The sequence below is a fragment of the Garra rufa genome, chromosome 5, assembly GCF_049309525.1.
Source record: "Garra rufa chromosome 5, GarRuf1.0, whole genome shotgun sequence".
Lineage (NCBI taxonomy): Eukaryota > Metazoa > Chordata > Actinopteri > Cypriniformes > Cyprinidae > Garra > Garra rufa.
This window is the reverse complement of record NC_133365.1, coordinates 48,324,392-48,349,605: the sequence shown is the minus strand read 5'-3', so window position 1 is coordinate 48,349,605 and position 25,214 is coordinate 48,324,392. Positions and strand designations below refer to the sequence as shown.

Below are 25,214 nucleotides of genomic sequence, written 5' to 3'. Positions count from 1 at the left end.
CGTTCGGACTGTCGTTAGCCCCTCGCACGTTTACAAAGTGCATGGACGCAGCGCTTTCTCCTCTGAGACAGATGGGAATCCGCGTCCTGAACTAACAAGACGACTGGCTCATCCTAGCCCTGTCAGAAAACGAGCTAACGCACCACAGATCCTTAATCCTCAGCCACTTAGAGTGCCTAGGACTCAAGGTCAATTTTGCCAAGAGCGCACTGTCTCCCAGCCAACGCATTGCGTTCCTGGGAGCAGTTTTCGACTCACGTCAGATGAAGGCAGCAGTTGCGCCGCAGAGAGCCCAAGCCATTCGCAGGCTCGCGGCTTCCTTCAAAATAGGAGCCCTTCGCCCACTCAAGATTTTTCAAAAGATGCTCGGCCTTATGGCCTCAGCATCTCCAGTACTTCAGTTGGGTCTGCTTCAAATGCGCCCCCTGCAGTTCTGGTTGAAACCAAAGGTTCCTCCTCAAGCTTGGCGTTTGGGACGCCAGCGCATCAAGGTAGATCGGGCCTGTATAACAGCCCTGGCTCCTTGGAGGTGCGCTCAATGGATGGAACAGGGCGTTCCCCTGGACTTGGTGGTCAGAAGGAAAGCGGTCTCGACAGACGCCTCCAACTTAGGTTGGGGGGCGCTGTGCGACGGCCAACCTGCTTTCGGCCTATGGTCAAAAGCGGAGAGTCGCCTTCACATCAACTTCTTGGAAATGCTAGCAGTATGTTTAGGCCTTCACACCCTTCTACCTGCATTGAGAGGTCACCATGTCTTAGTCCGTTCGGACAGCATGACAGTGGTGTCCTTCATAAATCACCAAGGGGGCCTCTCGTCGAGACGTCTATTTACGATGGTAGAACGTCTCCTGAAATGGGCTCAGCTGCACTTCCGCTCTCTGAGAGCGACGCATGTGCCAGGCAAACTGAACCAGGGAGCAGACATGTTGTCTCGGAGCAACGTCTCCTCAGACGAATGGACGCTTCACCCTCACACGGTTCAGCAAATATGGGCTGTCTTTGGCAGGGCGCAAGTAGACCTTTTCGCCTCAAAAGACAATCATCACTGCCCAATTTATTTTTCGAAGGAACAGGACGCATTGACCCAAGAATGGCCCAATCTCCTGTTATACGCGTTCCCTCCTATCGCTCTGCTGCCACAAGTCATCAGACGAGTGCGGGAACAGAAACTCAAAGTCCTGTTAGTGGCTCCATTCTGGCAGAACCAGCATTGGTTTCCAGATCTTCCCAGGCTGCTCTCAAGAGCACCATGGGCCGTGCCACTGAGACGAGATCTCTTAACACAGGCGAACAGAACGATATGGCACCCCCAACCGGAATTGTGGGCGCTGCACGTTTGGGCTCTAGACGGGAGCCTTTAAGTCTCCCTGAGTCGGTTTTGAGTACTATTTCACAAGCTAGAGCACCCTCTACGAGGCGGCTCTACGATCTCAAGTGGTCTGTCTTTTCCGCCTGGTGTTCCACCCGCGGTGCGGACCCAATTTCATGTGACATATCCATGATATTGTCCTTCTTGCAAGAGCTGTTAGATAAGGGGAGATCCCCTTCTACGCTCAAGGTCTATGTCGCAGCTATAGCGGTATTCCATGACCTTGTAAACGGTCAATCTGTGGGAAGAAACGACTTGGTCGTTCGTTTTTTAAAGGGGTCAAGGCGGCTTAATCCCCCTCGCCCCATCACGGTTCCGTCTTGGGACTTACCCACAGTGTTGAGGGCCTTGAAAAGCCCTCCCTTCGAACCGCTTCAGTCCATAGGCCTTCGCCCCCTGACGTTGAAGACTGCTTTGCTATTGGCTTTAGCATCAGTCAAACGCATGGGTGATTTACAGGCGCTCTCTGTGAGCCCCGTTTGCTTGGAATTCGGGCCAAATGACTCTAAGGTCATCCTGAAGCCAAGACGTGGGTATGTTCCCAAAAGTCTCTCTACACCCTTTAGAGACCAGATTATTTCCCTTTTGGCTCTTCCTCCTACGGAGCAAGACCAGGGATTTAACTCTCTCTGCCCTGTCAGGGCTCTGAGATGTTATATAGAGCGTTCTGCCCCTTTTAGGCAGTCAGAACAGCTGTTTGTATGTTTTGGTGGCCGCACCAAGGGGTGTTCGGTCACAAAACAGAGATTATCCAAATGGATTGTGGAAGCCATCACGCTGGCTTACTCCTCTTTGGGCCTACAATGTCCCATGGGAGTAAGGGCCCATTCGACTAGGGGCATCGCCTCGTCTTGGGCGTGGTCTAGTGGGGTTTCCATTGCAGAAATTTGTGCGGCGGCAGGCTGGGCCTCACCGTCCACATTTGCTAGATTCTATAACTTGGACGTTCCAGTCTTACAGACTCGGGTCCTTTCCACATAGTGGTATGTCTGTTACCAGTATGTTATATATAGTGCACCTTGGCCTCTTTGGAGCTCCAAGTTGTACTTATTCCTTGGAACGGACGTTTATCAGGCTATCTGATCGAACAAATTGGCCCTTATTAGCCCTTTAGTGCTAGGGTCATGTCAGTCGTTCCTCTACCTTAGCAACGGCGGGATTGTACTGGTTCCCCATAAGCGTCTTACGACGCAGTACTCGTTCCCGTATCTCAGGGAACCGAGGTTACGAAAGTAACCGAGTACGATTTCACATAAAGGATGTTTACATATAGTCCACAAGAGAAAATAATAGTTGAGTTTATAAAAATGACCCCGTTCAAAAGTTTACATACACTTGATTCTTAATACTGTGTTGTTACCTGAATGATCCACGGCTGTTTTTTTGTTTGTTTGTTTGTTTGTTTAGTGATAGATGTTCATGAGTCCCTTGTTTGTCCTGAACAGTTGAACAGTTAAACTGCCTACTGTTCTTCAGAAAAGTCCTTTAGGTCTTACGAATTCTTTGGTTTTCCCGCATTTTTGTGTATTTGAACCCTTTCCAACAATGACTGTATGATTTTGAGATGCATCTTCTCACACTGAGGACAACTGAGGGACTCATATTCAGCTATTACAGAAGGTTCAAATGCTCACTGATGCTCCAGTAGGAAAAACCATGCATTAAGAGCCGAGGGGTGAAAACTTTTAGAATTTGAAGATCAGTGTAAATTTCACTTATTTTGTCTTCTATGAAACATGTAGAAGATTCAATTTTTTGAATCTTTTGTAGCCTCTGAAGGGCAGTACTAAATGAAAAAATATGATATTTATTTAGGCATATTTAGGTAAAATAAGAAAAATGTACACATCTCCATTCTGTTCAAAAGTTTTCACCCCTGGCTCTTAATGCATTGCGTTTCCTTCTGGAGCACCATTGAGCATTTGAACCTTCTATAATAGTTGCATACGAGTCCCTCCGTTGTCCTCAGTGTAAAAAGATGGACCTTAAAATTATATAGTCATTGTTGGAAAGGGTTCAAATACACAAAAATGCTGGAAAACCAAAGAATTTGTGGGACCTGAAGGATTTTTCTGAAGAACAGCAGGCAGTTTAACTATTCAGGACAAACAAGGGACTCATGAACAACTATCACTATCATCAAGGGGATGTAAATTTTTTATTTTTATAAATTCAACTATTATTTTCTCTTGTGGACTATATGTAAACATCTTTAATGTGAATTATCTTATTCAGGTCAGTACTAATTAAACAACAACATGCATTTTAAATGATCCCTCTTATTTTGTTAAAATAATTAACATTTTGCAGATTCTGAAAGGGGGGTGTAAACTTTTGACCTTAACTGTATTAAAGGTGAAGTGTGAAACTGCATGAATAACGACTGTTTCCAAACAGGTTTCTTAAACAATATTTTCTTTCACTGTCACTTTTGATTACTTTCTGATTCTATTATACATTTTCAATGCATCATACTTTTTCACTTCATGAAATAATCAAGTCCACAGTCTTTTACCTGTTTTCTACTTTTCTAATAGCTTTCATTTCAATCAAATGTGGTAATGTGATTCATCTCAAATCTGGTTGATTTGGTTCAAGGTCCTATTTGAAAAATTATTTGAAATCTCTATGGAGGAAATGAATGGGTAAAATACCTCCAGAGTCATGGCTGCTAAAAAAATGACTGTTGCATTAAATTGTTCAGATAAACAGGTGCCTCATCCGCAAAATTACTCCGTTGGTTGAATTAATGTTGCCGCCTCAGATCAATCAAACAGAGAGAGTAAATGTTTGGAAAGCTACACAGGGAAATCATGCTACAAATAGCTCACTTATGATTTTCTTTGCTTATTAAATCTGGATATTAAAGTATTTTAATATTTTTAAAAAATCACACTTCACCTTTAATGCACCTTCTGAATGGCTGTTGATCGTAGACATGTTTGGAATGGATTATGGGTTTCGAAGATGCAGACTCTTTTTAAAAACCAAAATCAAACCAAAGTTACCGGCCATATTCTGCATAGACTAACAAAGCAAGTGCTCTCTATACTGAACTCAGTCCATCGATCATTAGGCTGACAGGAAGCCAGCGCCAAGATTTCCTGTCACGTGACTGATGAGGTAAGACCTCTGTCCGGAGCTTGATTGGATGTGAGAATGCAGTCCAGATGATACAATGAGAGAGAAAAAGGCCTTCTGAAGAACAGGAACCCGTTGCTGTCACAGCCTATGAAAAGGAAAACGGATAAGGTTAAACCAGCATGAGGAATTATGCTTGTGTCTTCCGCTTCTGATGGGTTACATAAAAAAAAGTACACATAAACATATTACTTCCAAAACCTAGTGAGTTGCCTAGCTAGGCAGCATTTTGAGGCATCAGATACATGGAAATGACACAAAAGCTGTTCCTAAACAGTAACATCATGCTATCTTAAGTTCTGATTCTAAGGCAACATGCTAACATAAACAAATGGAATCAGCTGTGAGTGTTTGCTGAGTGAAAAAAGAGCATTATATGTACTGAGTGAGCCAAATTACTGTTTTTATAAACTAAAAGCATAAAAACGTTACTTTTGATAAAACAAACATTAACTAAAATAAAATATTAAAAACTTAAACTTGAAAATAAGAAAAATGTACACATCTCCATTCTGTTCAAAAGTTTTCACCCCGGCTCTTAATGCATTGTGTTTCCTTTTGGAGCATCAGTGAGTTTTGAACCTTCTGTAATAGTTGAATATGAGTCCCTCAGTTGTTCTCAGTGTGAAAATATGGTTCTCAAAATCAATTGAGAATTGGAAAGGGTTCAAATACACAAAAATGCAGGAAAACCCAAAAATTTGTGGGACCTGAAATTTTTTTTCCGAAAACTAAATTTAAAACCAAAAAAATTAACCTTAACAAAAATGACAAAGATTATAAAAAAAATGACTAAAACACTGATTTAAATTCAAATGAAATTATAAAAATAAAATCTAATTTAAAATACTAACAGAGACTATAATAATATACCAGTGATAATAAAATGCACTGAGCCAAAGTCACTATTACTTTTCAGTAAGACAGCTGTCTATATGCAGTAGACAGCAAGGCAGCTCACTAGGTTTTGGAACAGAGCTAGAAATAAAAAAACTCACATTATTCTTGTTTCTTACTTTACATTAGTCAGTATCCATCAGTTAACTGTAAGGATCTCAGAAGAGTAAGTTAAGTTATTTTAAAAACAGGACATTTTAAATGTTCAGAGAACATTTAGAAATAACTTTCTCAGAACTTAATTGAAACGTGTGCCAATCTGTCAATGCGTAGCTAGATATCTGAATAATATATTAAAGGTATAGTTCACCCAAAAAATTAAAATTCTGTCATCAATTACCCTCATGTCGTTCCATACCTGTAAGACCTTTGTTCATCTTCAGAACACAAATTAAGATATTTTTGATGAAATCCAAGAGCTCTCTGACCCTGCATAAACAGAAGCGCAACTACCACGTTCAAGGCCCAGAAAGGTAGTAAGGACATTGTTAAAATAGTCCATGTGGTATCAGTGGTTCAGCTGTTATTTTATGAAGCTACTAGAATACTTTTTGTGTGCCAAGAAAACAAAAAAACGACTTTATTCAACTATTTCTGCACACAAGCTTCATAAAATTATGGTTGAACCACTGATGTCACATGGAGTATTTTAACAATGTCCTTATTACCTTTCTGGGCCTTGAACGTGTCAGTTATGTTGCTGTCTATGCAGGGTCAGAAATTGATTTTTATCTCTTCAAAATATCTTTATTTGTGTTCCGAAGATGAACGAAGGTTTTATGGGTTTGGAACGACATGAGGGTGAGTAATTAATGACAGAATTTTAATTTCGGTGAACTATTCTTCTATTTAAAGTTATTTACTATCAAAAATACAAACTCCTTGAATCTGTGCACTTGCAATGCTTCAACTACAAGATTTGCGTATGTATTTGCGCACCTGAGTGGAGTATGTTTTGGCCCTTAGACCCTAAAATACGCACGATACAACAATGAGCAAGACGAGACATTAAAAGTCTGCGTCAGCATTTTGGGTGTCATTGCTATCTCCAGCATGCTGTGCGATTCAATATTACCACTCTTTTTATCACTCGTCTTTGAATCTAACCTTTTCTCATTCTCTCCCAGCTCTCTCCTTTTTTGGCCCAAGTTCGTGACTAATCAGCACAAGCTCAGTGAAGTGTGTGGGTGTCTTCAGCGAGGTAAAGAAAAACCAGGACTCTTCTGCGCATATGACTTTTAAACTAGACATGTGAAGCATGAAATTGGTCCGAAAGTCCTCCCACGTAGAAAAGGCATATATTGATACAGTACCTGTGACTGGACACCCTTTAGATTGGAGCGAAAATGCTCATTTTCAGCGCAAACTGAGCTTGAGGCCGTAAATCCAGATCAAACCTTCGCAAATGTGAGTGTGGTAGCAGCAAGCTTTGGATATTTCGTTTACCTCCAGGCCCGGTTTGTGCATCCCAGTTCATTCAGAACGACAGACTCATTATGGGTGAGAGAAATTATATGTGGAGGAGGTAAAAAGAGAAAAGTTGACAATGGAAGGGTCAAAACGTTACAACAGAAGGTCAAGTTTAACACATCAGACACTGGACAAAAACACAGAATTATTGCTATTAGATTTTAGTTCTGTGGGAATAAATATAAGTTCTGTTCCAAAACATAGCGAGCCACCTTGCTGCCTACATAGTTTTAAATGAAATAAAATAATCTTTCATACTAATCTAAAATAGTGTTTCTCATTCAAATCGCACAGAAAACTTAACACACTTTAAAAAAAATAAAGGCTCCATTTTTTTTTTGCATTGAATGTCATAAAAGAACCAATGTTTGAAGAACATTTCGCTAATTTAATAAATTATCTTTATTTTTTTAAGAGTACAGCGTAAAAAACAGTTCTCTGAGCATAAAAATATCCCTAGTTGTGTAACTATTTAATAAGCTATTTATTTAACAATTAAATAATTATCTTACTTGTAATTAGACGTGGCACTACATAATGTGTATTTATAATATATTGTAAAATAATTATTTATACATAATTTAACTACTGTGAATTATATTTTTAGTTAAAATACACACAAACTGTATATTTTTTAATAAAGTATAGCATAAACAACGCGTAGAACACTTGCATAATAATCACATTTTAATTACATAATTTTCAGTATTCATTTAAATGTATTTATTTACATATTTATTTGTATTTATTTATCTTGCTGAGGTTGTCACATTGCATTCAGGCATTGCATGTCATGTAGCAGCATAGTCAAGTTGCCTACCTTTTCGGAAAAGCCTTTGCACACGTTTACGATGCCTTTAAACGCTCCCTCTGTGGTCAGCTCACTGGGATTTGGAACAAATATACTACAAACCTAATATGAAATACATACAACATGCTTATCTAGTGTGTGCACTGACAAGACAGTTAATTACAACATCCAATCCTTCCTTTACCGTGCGGTTTCTTTGCTCACTGCTTCTGATTCAATTAAGGATCCCCTGCTAATAATCTTGTGTGGTTTGGCAATTTATGGTCTTTTATGATAGCACTCTACGGGTTTTTCTTAAACGCTAACCCTCATCTGGCTCTGATCCAGGGAATTCAATTAGTTTATATGCTTGTAATTGGAAGATCTCAGAGGTGCTTCTTGATGGAGGTTTCAGGTCAGTTTGTTCTCTGCATATTTCCTCAGGCCACTTTTTATTATGCGAAACCAAGGTTTTTGAAAAAGCCATTATTTTAGTCAATTTAGGTTATAATCACTCTGTTTTGCATTGACATACTTAATTGTAATTAGTTAAGGCATTATGTGTATAAGCTATATTATATTACATATATGCATTAATCATATTTTGAATCAAATATGTAAAATATCCACAATATTAAAAAAATGCCATTAAGCCCTAATTTAAGCCATATATTTGTGGTGAGTTTCAGGCTCACCTCATTTCACATTTTAAACAGTGATTTGACCTAATTAAACTCATCAGCTGAGGGAGAAATTGGGAGCAACAAGAGCAGATCATTCTCTCATTAGAAAGACTGGCCAATAAAGATCTGATGTTTGATATTTGCAGTCAGGTGGTATCTGCTGCCCAGATCCTTAAAGCGATAGCTCACCCCAAAATGAAAATGGTACTTCATATCATTCCAAACATGTATGACTAACATTCTACTGTGGAATAGAAAAAGTGCATGAAGAAAAAAGACCAGTATATTATTCAGAATTCACCTTTTGTTTACAAAGAACATAGAATCTAATTTTGGTTTGAGGATGAAATGAGATCAAACAATCAAACAAGTTGTCATTTTTGTGTGAACTGTCTCTTTAAATACACATAATTGCTAGATATGTTGAGCCTCACCAGTGCCTTGGATATCCAAGTGAATCAAAAAGTGATAGATTAAAGGTTTTAAAAGGATAGATAAAGGTTAGTTCACCCAAAAATGAAAATTACCCCATGATTTACTCACCCTCCAGGCATCCTAGGAGTATATGACTTCCTTCTTTCAGACAAATCTAATCAGAGTTATATTAAAAAATTATCCTGGCACTTCCAAGCTTTAAAATGGCATAGGTAGGGTTTCTCTTCATCAGTCCAAAACAAGTCCAATAAAGTGCATCCATCCATTAAAAAGTGCCTCACATGTAGTGAATCAATGCTTTTTGTAAAAAAAAAAATACATATTAAAAACATAATATTCACTTTAATCTACCTTGCGCTAACTGGTCGCACCCATAAGCAGCTCTAGGCGAATTACGCCACGCAGAAGTGATGAACGCGAATGCGCAGTGGAGATATCAAAACAAAACAACGGTCACGAATTTGAAGTTTCAAATGAGGATTTGTAAAGGAAAATGCAGGGGGAATTTGATTTAAATCCAAGTAGACACTCCTTTCCTTTGCTAAAGTAGGGAAACATTGCTTCCTTTGCTCCTGTAAACAAAAGTTGGTTTTCTCGAGACTCACCGGCGCATGCGCAACGCCGACATCCGATGTCATCCGCCTGGAGCTGCTTCCAGGTACGACCAGTTGGCACAAGCTAGATTAAAGTCAATATTACGTTTTAAATATATATGTATTTTACAAAAATGCATCAATTCACTACAGGAAGCCTTTATTCACCCCCTGGGGCCATGTGAGGCACTTTTAATTAAGGATGGATGCACTTTATTGGACTTGTTTTGGACTGATGAAGAGAAACATGCGCCTATGCTGTTCTAAAGCTTGAAAGTGCCAGGTTAATTTTTAATATAACTCTGATTGGATTCGTCTGAAAGAAGGAAGTCATATACACCGTAAGAATGCCTGGAGGGTAAGTAAATCGTGGGCTGCTTTTAATTTCTGGACGAACTAACCCTTCAACCCAAAAATTATGTCATAATTTACCTACACTGTGTTTACACCGGCCGCAACAGCTTGAGGGACACCTTGTCGCGACAAAGCGACCATTGCAAATCATTTGAACTTTGTGTCAGTATGTACATACAGTTGTAAATTGAACAAGGTTTACTGTTTACTGTCAGGTGTCGCACCACATCCAGTGTAGACAGCATCACTGATTATAATGGGTTTTATAGTCTGTTTTGTTGCGTTGGTGTAGACACAGTGTTACCCTCATGTCGTTTCAAACCTGTATTATTTTTTTCTACTGAACACATAAAGGATAATGTACATCCAGTTGGTTGTTATCGCAGAATAAAGTTTGACAGACTTATCAGCGGGCTGTTTTATGAGATTTTAAATTGCAATAATAGCCAGCTGGATGTGCGTTATCCTGTGGAAGTCTGTTTTCACAATTGAATAAAAAATAAAAAAGGTAATTGTGACTTTTTCTCTCAGAACTGTGAGATATAAACGCACACTTGTGAGTTACAAAGTCAGAATTGCTAGATATAAAGTCAGAATTGTGGGATATAGACATTTTTCCTGAACTCAGAAGTCAGGCCTGACTCTTACCCTGAACAATGCTTTGCATTTCTGGTCTCCAGTGTATCAAGATATAAATTCGAAATTCAGATTTTTTTTTTCACACTTTTGCGACTTTGTATCTTGCAATTCTGACTTTTTTTTCTCAGAATTGTAAGATATAAACTCACAGTTGTGAGTTATAAAGTCCAGTTCTGAGGAGAAAAAAGAGACTGATATGTTCACAGAATTGCAAGTTTATATCTCGGAATTCTGACTTTATAACTCAGAATTGAGTTTAAATCATGCAACTCTATAACTTTATAACTCGCAATTGTGAATTTGCTACTTTAGTTCTCAGAATTGCGATTTTATATCACGTATTTCTGACTTTCTCAGAATTGTGAGTTTATATCTCACAATTCTGAGTTTAGATCTAAAAAGCCAGAATTGCAAGTTTGTATCACAAAATTCTGAGAAAAAAGCCAGAATTGTGAGATAAGTCACAATAACCTTTTTATTCGGTGGCAAAAACTGGCTTCCATATTATCCCGTATTACCCCGTATTACACGGCTACTCACCGCAAAACTAATTAATTAAACATGAAATACTGATTTGCATTGAAATATTTGACCGCAAAGCTTCTGTGAAAAAAAGCATTTGCTAGCAAGTGATAAAAGACAAAGATTTAAGATGAAACTGTTTTAAAATCTTACCAGTTTGTTAGTCATCTTACAATCCATGACAATCGTCACAGTATGGCAGCAGCTGTGTTTGTATGCAAAAGAGAGCAGGTCCACAATTCCAGAATGACAGTTAAATAATTCCCTGCTGAAAAAAATGGCTTGGCTTGTCTTAGCTGGTCTTCCAGTCTAGCTAAGCTAGTCAAGCTGGTTTTAGCTGGTTGTTCCAGCTGGTCTCTCAGCCTGACCAGCTAAGGAAATGGCCAAAACCTCTAAAACCAACCTGCTGACCAGCTAGACCAGGCTGGATGACCAGCTAAAACCAGCAAACCATCTTTAGCTGGATTTTTCAGCAGGGTTATACACAAAGTATTGAATTGAGTTTTAATATTTTATTCACCAGCATTCTTCAAAATATCTCCTTTGGTGCTCAAGAGAAAAAAGAAATTCATACAGGTTTAAAACGACATGAGGAATATCTCTTCTTTTACCTGTTAAAACAAGTTTCTCCAAAGTGTATAAACCACAGTTACGAATTCTTAGGACAAATTAGATATCTAATTTGTGGTTAATTATTTAAATATATTTATGATGCAGTTTAGTCAATTTTTCTTCCTTAGTTTAAGCGGTTTTAAAGCTTTATTCTGTTCCTGAACCAACTTATTAAAATAATTACAAGTTATTATCAAATCAATGTTTACTTAAAGTAACCACTTAAGAATTTTCAGGTTTAAAGCTTTCACATAATTCAATATAGATTTTTTTTTTAACCAACATAAAACATGAATCATGACAAGGAGTAAAAAGAAATGACGAACAAAAAACAAAAGTCCAAAATCAACACGTTTTTATTTTCATATATTTTCATAAAGGATGAGTGCAAAGAAAGAGCTTGTGATGTGTACCAGTCGCTAAGCCATGGACCATAAGGCATCAGTAAATACAAGCTTTATATATACTTACAACAAATACATAATACAAAAACTCAATCATGGAGGCCATCAAAGAAATCTGCGAAGACGCGCACACAATATCAGAAAAAGAAACGTAAACCAGAGCGATGGAGAAGTGTTGATAAATAATCAACGACCACAGAGTAAATGCATGGATGGATAGGAAGAAAAAAAGGAAAAGAAAACAACGTTAACAACAACACACACACGTACACACATACACACAGAACAATTCATACATTCATAATGGAGCAGAAATATAATAGATGATGATGATGAGGTCGGATTGAGTGATTGGAATATTAATTACAGCAACAGATTATTAAGCAAAATCTACAGCCTGTTAAATAGGCCTGATATGGAAGCTGCTAATAATGGTTGTTAACAAGATCCCATCTTCTTACGATTTCCCAGCGTGAAAACACTGTCCCGGCACATCCTCTTAGCCCCGTTTCAAAAAATATAGAAACATTATAGCACAGTTATTGACTTGTAGGTTTAAAACGTGTGCCTGACTAGGCCCGATACAGACTTTAAATAGCATTTTGTATTACTTTCTGTGTTTCTCACATACTCCGGCAATGTATTTAGTCATAGCTTGTAAAACTACTATGTCTGGTTCTGTACTCGAGGGGACAAATCCCCTAAAAATGTTCTCATGCATGTAAAAACGGTCGACCGTACAAATATAAACGCCCACTTAACAACAAATCTGTATTTTTGTGATCCTAAAATATACTCGAGCACTTCGAAAAAGAACAGCAGCAACAAGTTTGTGAGCACTGGCACTGTTTATGACCCAAAAACCATGGCTTTACAAGTGAGCAGATTGTCTGTACCCAGAGTGCATGGTGGAGAAAGCGGGATAGCGGTTCGGTTTAAGCCATACCTAGCTAGCGACACCAACCTTCACACTCATTTTTGACATGATCACCGTTCTGTGTTACAACATGGACACTCCAGAACTTGCAACATGCAACAGTCATAGTAATGAGATTATGTGGTTTAGAATAATATACAAATGCCGTCGTGGTGGAGGTGAAAATAGTGCACTATTACTCATGGTACTGTATATTCTCTACAATAGAACAATGTGTAGCCTAGTACAAACAATGCAAAGCTTTAAATTATGCTAAAACATTCGTAAGTATGCACTGATAAGAAAAGGTTCGCAAGTGTGATAGATACACTCTGTTATATCTATCCCTTTTTCTTTGTAGGCTCAGGAATAGCAGTTTACCCCCAGGTAATTCTGTTTTTGTCACAGTTAGGCATGATACAATTCAAGTGTCGATAATATACATACGCGATTACGGCGCCACCTTTCTGACCGCGCAAGTAAATGAGTGACGGCTGTACGCGCTACCTTATCTACAATGCGACAGGAAGGGAGAAAAAGGTCTTCACATTCTCGGAATACGCCAATCTCCCTGCGTTACGGTAAAGCTTTGTGATCGGAAAATTCAAACGACGGGATGGAATTCTGAGAGACACTGATACAGCGTGAAGGAGAGAATATAAACAAGTATAAAAACAAAACAAAAAAGTCCAAAGGGTACATTTGTCAAAAATCGAAAAAATAAATACATTCATTCAATGACTAAATTCAAAAAAGAAAAAAACAATACAGACAAAAACTTGAATAACACTAGTTTCAGTTTATAAAAATGCATTGCAGAGGTTCAACGAAAGAAAAACAACATTCACTGAAAGTGGACTCATTCAAGATAATGAGAAATAATCACAAGCAGTTGGTATATGCAAAACAGATCAAACATTTAGCAACAAAAACCAACCAAAAAATTTCATGAGCAAATGATACACCAGAAAATACCGTGTGCTCTAAATATGCTAAATGATCACTGCGTTTAGGAAACGTCGCTAAATACAGCAGAATACATGCACCATCCAGTAGCGACTCTCTCAGTCACGCTGACTGACTTCCATTTTAGCGTAACCTCGCGATTGTTTTGCGTTTTTCTTTTTTTTTCTTTAGTTGGTTTATTTTATAAACAGGCGTTTTTGAGTTTAGCTTAGCTCATTTCACATACTCAGCTGATTTCCAGAAGTGTACTGGGTGAGACAGGCGGCGGTTGCGTTTCGGGAGTTTCTCCAGTAGCTCCACGAGCTTGGAAAAGCTGGGCCGCTCTTCCTGTTCATACGCCCAACAGAACAGCAGGATGTCCTACACAGGGAAGAAGAGTCTGATCAAGTACTAGGTTCTACTTTGATGTGATCTGAAAGCCAGTCAAGTGTGTTCAGGTACATTTTTTCCAAACAAATTGGAACAGTCATGCTCAAATGAAAAAAGCATATGGCACAGTACTATATTTGACAGCTTTTTGTGTGAAAAGTCACACAAAGTCTGTATATAGGCCATTCTACAGAATTCCCACAACCAAAAAAACACATTTAAAAAGCATTTAAGGATTCAAATCTTAGATGTTTACTAAGATCCTTTTATTATCTATTGAAAGCAACAATATTTAAAATATCAGTAAGCTTAATACATACAAAATCATCATTTATTGGGTACTTTCAAGTGGGAGGTGGCTGTCCTGAACCTAAACCCCTAAATTTCAACAATATAAAAAAAGGTATTTTATTCCATTGTTGTTTTTAAAAAATCTTATATATATATATATAAATAAAATATTTTCTTTGTGAATCATGAAACTTTATGTAAAAGATGTGTAACACATTTTTTATGTCACTACCGAAACAGTGTATGTTTAGTCCATTGACTGAGATGATTTAAACCACAGTACACCCCTACATTTATGATCAGGAAATACTTATGTGTCACCCTCTCTCATAACTACATGATGACTAGATAGGTCCCATAATTTTGAGCTAAATTGTTTTCAAAAGTCTGAAAATCTGTATGTAACTTCAAGGAATGTCACTACTGAACATCTTTTTGTTTTGCAATTATGCGTTATTCCATAACATTTAGTTTTTTTATGCGTACATTTGTAAAATTTTCATTACCGAAACATTTGGTGAAGTTTGGGTAGTGACATTTTTTTGGGTCACTACCGAAACAATCACAACTAAAACATGTTTCATTGTTTCAATAGTCACAAAATACAACACATAATCCTTTATTTAGGGCAAATAAAAAATTAGTACAGTTATGCAAATTTTTTGTGTTTTAATAGTGTTTTAGTATGCAAGTTACAATTCTGCACTGTGATGTGGTTGCTACTTAAACATTATGGTCACTCCCGAAAATATGTTTTGTCAAAAAATAAAGTGTACTGAATTATCAACTAAGATGTTATGATAGTTTTTGGTTTAATGTATATTCAACCTAATGAATTCCTAACTTTGAAATCAGTATGATCAACTTTTTGCCTTTTACAAAGAAAAATTACACTTAATTAGGCCTACACAAATCTCACAATTACACTTGAAATATTGTTAAAATTGTTATTGATTTACCTCTAAAAACATAATAAAATTGCAAAAAACATATTTACAAGGTCGATGTAAACAAAATCTTATTGTGTTTCGGTATAGTGACAAATTTGGGGAGAGGAAAAATATTTAATATGAGAATTAACTGCACAATTACTAGAAATGTGTATCTTGGATATTATACAACTTGCATTCATTTGTGGAAAAGATTTTTTTTTTTTTTCCCAAGACGTTTCCAACTCTGACTTTGACCCAATTCTGTAGAATGGCCTATATAGTCTGAACCTCAGAGCCTGTGAGGTATATGTGAATACTCACGGATATCTCCTTGCCCATGCCGATCTGAGTAAGGTTGGGCTTCATTCCACTTCCCACCTGCCAGATAATGACTTCAGCTGGCTGATTCTTAAAGGGCCACTCGCGTGCATGGAGCTCGTACCAGATAGTGCTGAAAGACAAGACACATATTAGCGTTAGTGTATGTGCATATACTGGTTTCTCTGTACTTGTGAGGGATAGAAGTCTTAAAATGTTGTCATTAATATAATACAAACATCTTAAAACTAAAAAAAGGATAAATTATGTAAAATAAAATACTATTATTTAAAAATCACTATATGGCTGGCTTAAAATAAACCCGTAATTGGTTGTAAAGTAAAAATCTGAGGTAACAGCAATAATCAAAAGGTGGACATTTATTAGCATTTAAAGGAATAGATTACCCAAAAATGAAAATTTGATGTTTATCTGCTTACCCCCAGGGCATCCAAGATGTAGGTGACTTTGTTTCTTCAGTAGAACACAAACAAAGATTTTTAACTCAAACCGTTGCAGTCTGTCAGTCATATATAATGGCAGTCAATGGGATCCATGGCTTTTAGAGTCAAAAAACATACACAGACAAAACCAAATTAAACTTTGCGGCTCATGATGATACATCGAGGTCTTAACACATTAAACAATCGGTCTGTGCAAGAAACTGAACAGTATTTATATCCTTTTTTTTTATCTCTGATCCACTGCAAGGTCTAACTGTCCTGAGCACATTCACAACAGTTGATTGTTGCAACTGATTAAAAACTAAATGATTACGTTTGCTTGCACAAACTCATACGGGAGTGTTGACTTTTTACCAACTCCCATCTTTTGAGCCTGATCGGCTGAAGTTATGGTTGCTTGCTCTTCATCCCGTGCCGGCTGTTGTGAACGTGCTCAGGACAGTTGGACATTGCAGTGAATTAGAGGTAAAAAAAACCCATATAAATACTGTTCAGTTTCTTGCACAGACCGTTTGTTTCGTATGTTAAGACCTCAATGTATCGCCACGAGCCGCAGGGTTTAATTTGGTTTTGTCTGTGTATGTTTTTTTGACTCTCAAAGCCAAGGCTCCCATTGACTGCCATTATATGACTGACAGATTGCAACGGTTTGACAAAGTCACCTACATCTTGGATGCCCTGGGGATAAGCAGATAAACATCAAATTTTCATTTTTGGGTGAATTATCGTTTTTATTATAATTTGTTTAATTTAGGAAGAACAAAAAGTCAGATGGAACTCCTCACAAGTATGTCACAAGCATTAGCTTGAGTATCCGTGTGTTTGTGAGCACGAGTACATGTGAAGAGTGCCACAGGCCTCCCTAAGGGGCTGCAAAACAGCAGTTCAAAAGCTTTAAAGCACTTCTGGTGCACAACGTCACATTGCGTTCTGATTTAGTTAGAAGTCATCCAAGATAATTAATAAATGTCTTTGAGTTGCTGTTGACTGCTGAAAAACACTGTATTCTGCTCTAAAGAGCATGCTCGTGTTAAAGTTTACTAAACCACACTTAAGAGCTAATTAACAATCATTGAATGGAGAGCGCTGCTGAAAGGCCCAATCATCCGAGCTCTGCAATTTAAAACCAAAAGTAAAACGTGCAGCTTGCTGAGATTGGTGAGGGAAACAAAATCAATGTAACTGAGATGGCTTTTGCAATAATCAGGGAGAGAATTCACTAGGCATTGAATTTGAACCTGATGATAGACTCTTAGGCTTTGTGTCCACATTAAAGGAGACCTATCATGCCTCTTTTTACAATATGTAATATAAATCTCAGTTGTCCCCAGAATGAGTCTTTGAAGTTTCAGCTTACAATACCCCACTTATCACTTATTATATCATTTTGAAAATGCCCATTTTAAAATTGAAGCAGAAACAAACTGTTTTCAAGCATGTCTCTTTAAATGCAAATGAGCTACTGCTCCCCACCAACTTTTCCAGAATATTTTCTAGGTTGGTAGATGCACTGGGGACCCAATTACAGCACTTAAAAACAGAAAAAGTCAGATTTCATGATATATCACCTTTAATTTGGATAACTTTGAAAATGTATCTTTTTCTCTGTTTTGGCCTTTTAAAAATCATGTGCGTTTAGTTCTTCGCCTGTGTATTTCGGTTCAAAAAGGTAGGGTTGGCCAATAAAAAATAACCCATTGTTTATTCCTAGACCCTTATTCCTCGGCTGGGATTGTGTAGTGCCATTTGAAGCTGCATCGAAACTGCAATTTGGACCTTTAACTTCACAATTGAAGGTTCTTGAAGGTTCTTCAGATTACAAAAAGGCAAGAAATAGATGGTTCCTTAATGAACCTTTGACTGAATGGTTCTTTGTGAAACCAAACATGGTTCTTCTATGGCATTGCTGTGAAGAACCTTTCAAAGGACCTTTATTTTAAGAGTGTATGAGGGAATTTTCATTCTAGAAGTGAACTTCTCCTTTAATATCTTTAAAAACTTAAAAAATTAAATTTTCCATTTTAAAAGTTGTTTAGTGTATTCCAGCTTTTAGTTCTTCTGGTAAAGGATGCACTAGACTTCCTGATCTGCTGTACTTTACTAAGACTTTTTCATTTTACTGTGATCCAGACACCTGAATCGGCTGTGAAAAATGCTGAAAATGCACTCATCTACACCAGTTTCTCCATCATTTGATCATCATTTGATGAATTACCGCTGCCATGATCACTAGAAAACATACATAAACTTCTCTTTTTTTAATAATAGTACATTTACCGCCCACAGAAAGCAAAGTCGATAGTGCCAGGCAGATAGCGCTGAATAATGCATACTATAATTAGCCAAATTTACATAGAAAGACTGCACGTTAGTGCTGAAAAGAATGACAACGACATGTGGGTGGTTAGTGAGTAAGGCCATTTAGTCAATTTGCCCCTGATTTTTAGCATAACATATTGTAAAGTTCACACCGTGTATACAGAAAGAATCATAAAAGGTCTATGAAACGGAACATGAGAGCATTACGTGCATAAAATATCCCATAGCTGCTGCACACTCTGCATTTGCAGAGAACAACGGAAGTGAAAAGAGAAGGCAGAAGGGACAATAGGGAGAACGGCTTTGGGGTCACCTCTAGGTAATGTCCCTTTAGTGTGACCAGCTGGACAGCTTGCGTGGGTGCTGTATTCGGCTCCCATAGAGTGACAGTGTGACAGAGCCTCCATATGGAGAGAACAGCTGAGGACGCAATTGTGTTAGGACCCAACAGAGCAGCATTCCTTCATTTCGTCAACCATCCATCCATTCTTTTATTCATTTGGCCCACACTCTCACTGCCTCTGGAAAGGCCCAGGTCAGGTAGAAATAAGTACAGATGGAGGTTCAGTTCTGCATGTCACGCCATGTGAATACAGTCTGATTAGTGGAGGCTGAGGACTGAGCGAATCAATTTTGTGATGACGCTCTTCCTAAATGGGACATATTCTATCTAGATGTTTATATTATTGTGATTTCATATTATTTGATTTTAATATAATTTGATACTATAACTGTACCTTCATATGTCCACTGTATCAGTTAAAGTAAGTTATTTAAATGGAAAAAGATTCAGAACAAAATCTGTTCAAAAGTTTACACCTCTGGCTCTTGACGCGTCATTTTTCTTTCTGGCGCATCGGTGAGCATTTGAACCTTCTGTAATAGTTGCATATGAGTCCCTCGGTTGTCCTCAGTGTGAAAAGATGGATCTCAAAATCATACAGTCATTGTTGGACAGGGTTCGAATACACACAAATGCTGAAAAAACAAAAAAATTGTTGTGGATTATTCAGGTAACAACACCGTATTAAAAATCAAGTGTATGTAAACTTTTGAACGAGGTGATTTTTATAAATTCAACCATTGTTTTCTCTTTTGGATATATATGTAAACGTCTTTTATGTGAAATATCTTATTCAGGTCAGTACTAAATAAAAATTAACATGCATTTTGTGTGATCTCTCTTATTTTGGTAAAATAATTACCCAGACAGCAAGCTGACGTTGATTCAACGTCGATTTTTGGTTGTAAAGGTCAGTGTCGGTCGTCAATCAAATTTCGATGTTGAATCAACGTTCATTATTTGGTCGGTACATCAGAACGTTATTACGCCAAAAATTAAACATCGATTCAACGTCGAAATTACGTTGGCTTATCAACCGATACAGCCGACGCATCTGATCGAAATCATAACGTCGGATATAGGTTGAAACTTGGTTAGAGGAATCGGAGATCTGGGCATGCACTTCTTTAACTCTCACAGAGTGGGACAGGGTAACTATTAAGTGTATTTTTATTTATTACTTTAGGCTTAGTAATTTGTCTGTCTTTCGCTGAATATTAGACTACTAAAACTCTAAAGTGGAAGATGAAAGTTTTAACAACAATAACTGACTAAACTTTTTAACTCTAGCTTTGTCGAATGTTTAATGAAGGCGGCCTATATGTTTTATTCATTTTGTTATTTTGTTCTGCACACATTTGTTACTATAGTCGGTCCAGTGTTTACACACACACACACACACACACACACATATGCTATATAAAAAACTTGCTAAAATATTTTTCTTCATTACACGTTTGGTTTTATTTTGTATCATTGCATTTTAAAATAATTTAGCCTTTGTTATGCAGACGCAAAACGTTATTCAGTCTATTTATAGCATTTATAAATAATGCTGTAGATAGGCTATGTCTAAAATTCAGCATATTTTCTTAACCTGTTTTGGATCATATTTTTTTTTAAATCCATAAATTAGTCATTTAAACAAGTTTTTATAACAGCGACATCCCTTTAATCTTGATCAACAACAACTAATGATAAACGAATTGGAGGTCTATTATCATTATGTCAGTAGCCTTAAGTTTTAGGTTATAACATGCATCTGTTTTGGATTTAGACGTGTGAAGATTTATTTTAATTACATATAGCTTGCATCAGTTGCTTTTATAGTGTGCACATGTCATGATTATTTTATGTTAACCCAGACCTTTTTAACGTAGTTTTTGCAGGGCATCGCAACAGCGGTTGTAATGAGCGCGGATATTTTGCATTTTCTTCAGTTGTTCTCAGTGCCACTGACTTGCATTTATTTGGTAAATATATGTTTTATTTGATCTATAAAACTGTTTTTTTTAGGGGGGGGGGGGGGGGTTTATTTAATACAAAGCAAATTAAAAAGACGATTTCAGTCACCTAAACGAGACACATTGGGCTTTTCACTACGATAATGTTCATAAAATATTGTACTCCAAATTTTCGTTGTTTGTTATGTTTTATTTACTGTTTTTTTTTTTTTTTTTTTTTTTGCTATATTTTTTTTTTAATTTTTTTTAATAAGAAATATAATTAAAATTTTTAAAAATAAGAAAATACAATCTACAGGGCAGTTCTAGGAGTTTTAATCCGGAGTTCTACAACTGCAAGCAGGCTTCTCTAATGAAATAAGGTGGTTGAGCGTTAAATAAAATAAATAAATAATAAAAAATATTACATAAAAAAATAAACTATTAAATAAAACTATTAAAACTATAAAACTTAAACTTCTTAAGATAAAAGTGCTTATCTGATTATCAGGTGCAGGGCATTTTGCACCTCTAAATGTGAACCACAAAACAAAAACTTAAATTTATGATTTAATAACAATTTAATTAAGATTTAAATAGTTTATTTATGTAATGTTCTAGTTTGATGTTTATTTATGTAAATTTTGCGTGACTTTGACGTGTGCGTGCCCGCCGAACATTCTTGTCGCTTTCAAATACTGGAGCGAGGGAGTTGTCATGGAAACGGGGTTGCAAAGCAATGGCTGACAAGCAGGAAACTGCGTCTCTCGCTGTTGTTTTTACTGCTTTCGGTAAGTTTAGTCCCTAAAATCACACAAATATTACATACAGCTGTTCCTGACACTAATTGTATGTGTTTATTTTTTGTAACTTCTGCTGCCGTGTTTTAATGAATGCGCAAACGACCGAGTCCCATTCAAACACCAGAGCGGAGGGAGTTGGAAACGGGGCGACAACACAACAACTGACAAGCACGAAACTCGGTCTCTCGCTGTTGTTTTCACTGTTTTCGGTAAGTTCAGTTCCTAAAATCATACAAATATTACATATAGCTGTTCCTGACACTTCTCTTGCTTGAATTTGACTCGCTTCTGTTGACTTTAGTTCATAGAGATGGTTTAGTGTCTTCGAAAATGTCCGTTAGCATCTTAACTGGTGTCAGAGGAGGTAACTTAACGTTATGCTAACTCCGTAAACTGAGCTGTTTATGAAAGTTTCGTATTTTAATCAAATCTGTATGTGTAGACAAGAAGTTCTGACAGGTCTGTAGTAGTGTTACTGGTATTTCATCAAAGAGTGATTGGAAATAGTCTCAGATAACCCAGACAAATACATGGTACCGTTAATCGGTGACGGCGCTGACATAACACAATCTCTCATGGTAACAAATATTGATAAAAACCTTTCTGTGATTTCAGGAGCAAAAAAAAAAAAAAAAAAAAACAGCAGGGGAGGCTTCAAAATTTTTAAAATCCTGAAAGAAGCCGTAGACGGAGAAGTAACGTAAGTGAACTGAGAAACCTTTTAAAATTTTAGGGCTTTGAGATCCAGAAGTAAGAAGTATAAACAATAACAAATAAAAAAGTAAAGCTAGAAGCAAATTCTTTTATGTTAAAAATCTATGTTCAGTATCTTTTCACATGTGCTCTGGCTTGGTTCATTGTATACTAAATATTGTTGGCTCTGTGACAAAATGCTTCTTATGTTATTTCCATGATTTCCTGCACCCCAGAGTTGGAGTGAACCTCCTGTCGGACAACATCTCTAAGGCACAGTAATCCATATGGCTAGTAAGTTAATCTCAAACAAACACTAATGTTCAAAATTCACTAATATATATATATTACAGTGCCTTGCAAAAGTATTCATTCATCATCATTGTTGCAGCATTATGTTAAACTGCTTTAAATTACTTTTTTTTCTCCCCACATCAATCTACACTCCCTACTCTATAATGACAAAGCACAAAACAGGTTTGTAACAACTTTGCAAATTTATTAGAAATAAAAAAAACTGAAAAGATCTGGGACACTCGAAATTTAGCTCAGGAGCATTCATATTGCTTCTAGATGTTACTACACTTGGACTGAAGTTAAACTTTGGCAAATTCATTTGAATGAGTCTGATTTAGAAAGGCTCACACCTCTCAGAAAAGGTCTAACAGCTGAAAATGCATATCAGCAAAAACCAAGTCCTGAGGTCAAGATAACTGCCTGTAGAGCTCAGTGACAGACTTGTGATAAGGCAATGATTTAGGGAAGAGTTCAGAAAAAAATCTGCTGCATTGAAGGTTCACAGAAGCATTATCCATAATGGAAGACGATTGGAACAACTAGGACTCTAGAAAATGTCTGCCAGCCCCAGGGCTGCACGATATTGGGAAAAAATTACATTGCAATATATTTTTTTTCTGCGATATATATTGCGATGTGTACAAATTCATTTATGTTCATCAGGTGTTTTGAACTGCTTAAAAATCAAATAATAATTGGGATAATTTTGTAAGCATTTTCAAAGAATAAAGTAAAAGTATAATCAAAACCCTGAAATAAAATACTTTTTAAAGCTTATTTTGGGTTGTTTCATAAACAGTTTGACTCACCTTATTCACTGTCAATTCAGGCAAATCAAGGCTCTAATACAGTGTTTTTCAACCTTTTTTGAGCCAAGGTACATTTTTATTTGAAAAAAAATGACAAGGCACACCAATAATCGAAACTGTAAAAAACTTAAACTCTGTAGCCTATATTAACAATATACAGCCATTCTTATCGAAGTGTCTTGAACAGGAATCAAATAAACACAAAGAAAAAAGTATTTTATGATCTTTCATATTTCTTCTTTCAAATAAAAAGTGCAATGAACAATATACAGTCATTCTTATCAAAGTGTCTTGAATAGGAATAAAATAAACACAATGAAAACAGTATTCTTTGATCTTTCATATTTCTACCTACTCAGTGTAAAACCTGGGCCTAACCTGACATGATTACTCTGCCGCAGACACTCGACAATGGCATATTATTCGCAGCAGAGTATGTGAGCGGAGTGGAGCGGCAACAATTTCGCTCCGTGCATTTAATAATCGCTTATCTCCTGCTCCACTCCTCGCTCACTGATATCAGAAACACCCCTCCGCCTTCGCTCCGCGTCAAAAAAAAAAAATCAGAAATAATGTTTGAAATATAACGGTCCTGTTTATAACATATATTAAAATAAAAAAATACTAAAATAAAATAACAGGAGAGTTTGAAACACTAGTGTGCAAACTTTGTTCCTACCACATACCAAGCTAATAACATTGTCAGCATTAAAAGAGTATAATTGCTGCTTTATGCAGTGCAAAGTTTGTAATGAAAATAATACGTTTTCGTCAGTTATTTTACCTACGGATCACGGCATTTCTTACATATTTCTGCTCATTCGAAATGGATACCATTACATTTGTTTTAATGCATTATTGATAGAGCGATTGCGTGTGAATAAGTGTTGTACCTGTTTAAATCATGCTTTCACCTGAAAATATTTAGTATCTAGAAGGAACAAACTAATTCCTTGTGAACTATAATTTACCGCTCATGTCTATTGCCGCCGTCATCATAGCCTTCATATTCTTTCTGATTTGAGTGATCCATCTCTATCAAGCTAACTAAACATGTTTAACATGTGAATTCTTGCTTAATATGCAGTTATATTACGGACCGTTGGCATGAATTGTACTGATGATGGAGCGGTGGTGGAGCGCTCTTGGAGCGAGTGAAAACCACGACGCTCTGACTTTTCAAAAACCCGCTCATCCCTCCATTCAAAATCACACCGCTCCGCTCACATACACTGATTCGCAGACAATAACTTATTACTTTTCAAAAAAATGTTTTAGACCAATTAGGTGAAATTGAATAATTTCCCACGGCACACCTGACGATCTCTCACGGCACACTAGTGTACCGCGGCACAGTGGTTGAAAAACACTGCTCTAATATGTTATGAAATTAATAATGAATGTTGCTTTTACCCTGATGAAAGGGAACTCATTTTGAGAATGACAAGAGGACACTTTATTATCACATTAAGGAATTAACATGAGTGACAAAATAAGTAATTTCACATTTTATTCAACAACTTCTTTTTTGAAAACAGATTAGTAAATATATTTTGTCAGAAAATTTGAAAAAAATAAAAAAAACAGCTATGCACCAAACCCCTGAGTGGTAACAAATAAATTGTAATAAGTTAAACTTAACTTGTTGTAATGACAATAACAAGTGTTGTTAACAATAATTATCTTACAATAAATAAAATAATACTGTATGTCAGAAGATTATTATTATTTTTTTAGTTTTGCATACTTTGTTTAGCCAAAGTAAAACAAGTGTTGGTCATCAGTCATTATGAATTTACTTATTTCAGTGTTTTATTTTGAATAAATTCTGCAAATCTGGTT

The 25,214-nt window shown here is 36.8% G+C and overlaps 1 protein-coding gene across 1 annotated transcript in view; it reads right to left on the bottom strand.

The window, feature by feature from the left end:
• Positions 1-11,843: 11,843 nt before the first annotated feature.
• The window catches only part of ksr2 (kinase suppressor of ras 2), a 133,438-nt gene continuing 120,067 nt past the window's right edge, over positions 11,844-25,214 (bottom strand). The window contains exons 19-21 of the mRNA XM_073840110.1: positions 18,721-18,904; positions 15,705-15,950; positions 11,844-14,151 (exon numbers count right to left, since the gene is read on the bottom strand). Coding sequence (XP_073696211.1) covers positions 14,005-14,151; positions 15,705-15,950; positions 18,721-18,904 — 577 coding nt within the window. The 3' untranslated portion in view covers positions 11,844-14,004. The remainder of the gene's footprint in view (positions 14,152-15,704; positions 15,951-18,720; positions 18,905-25,214) is intronic.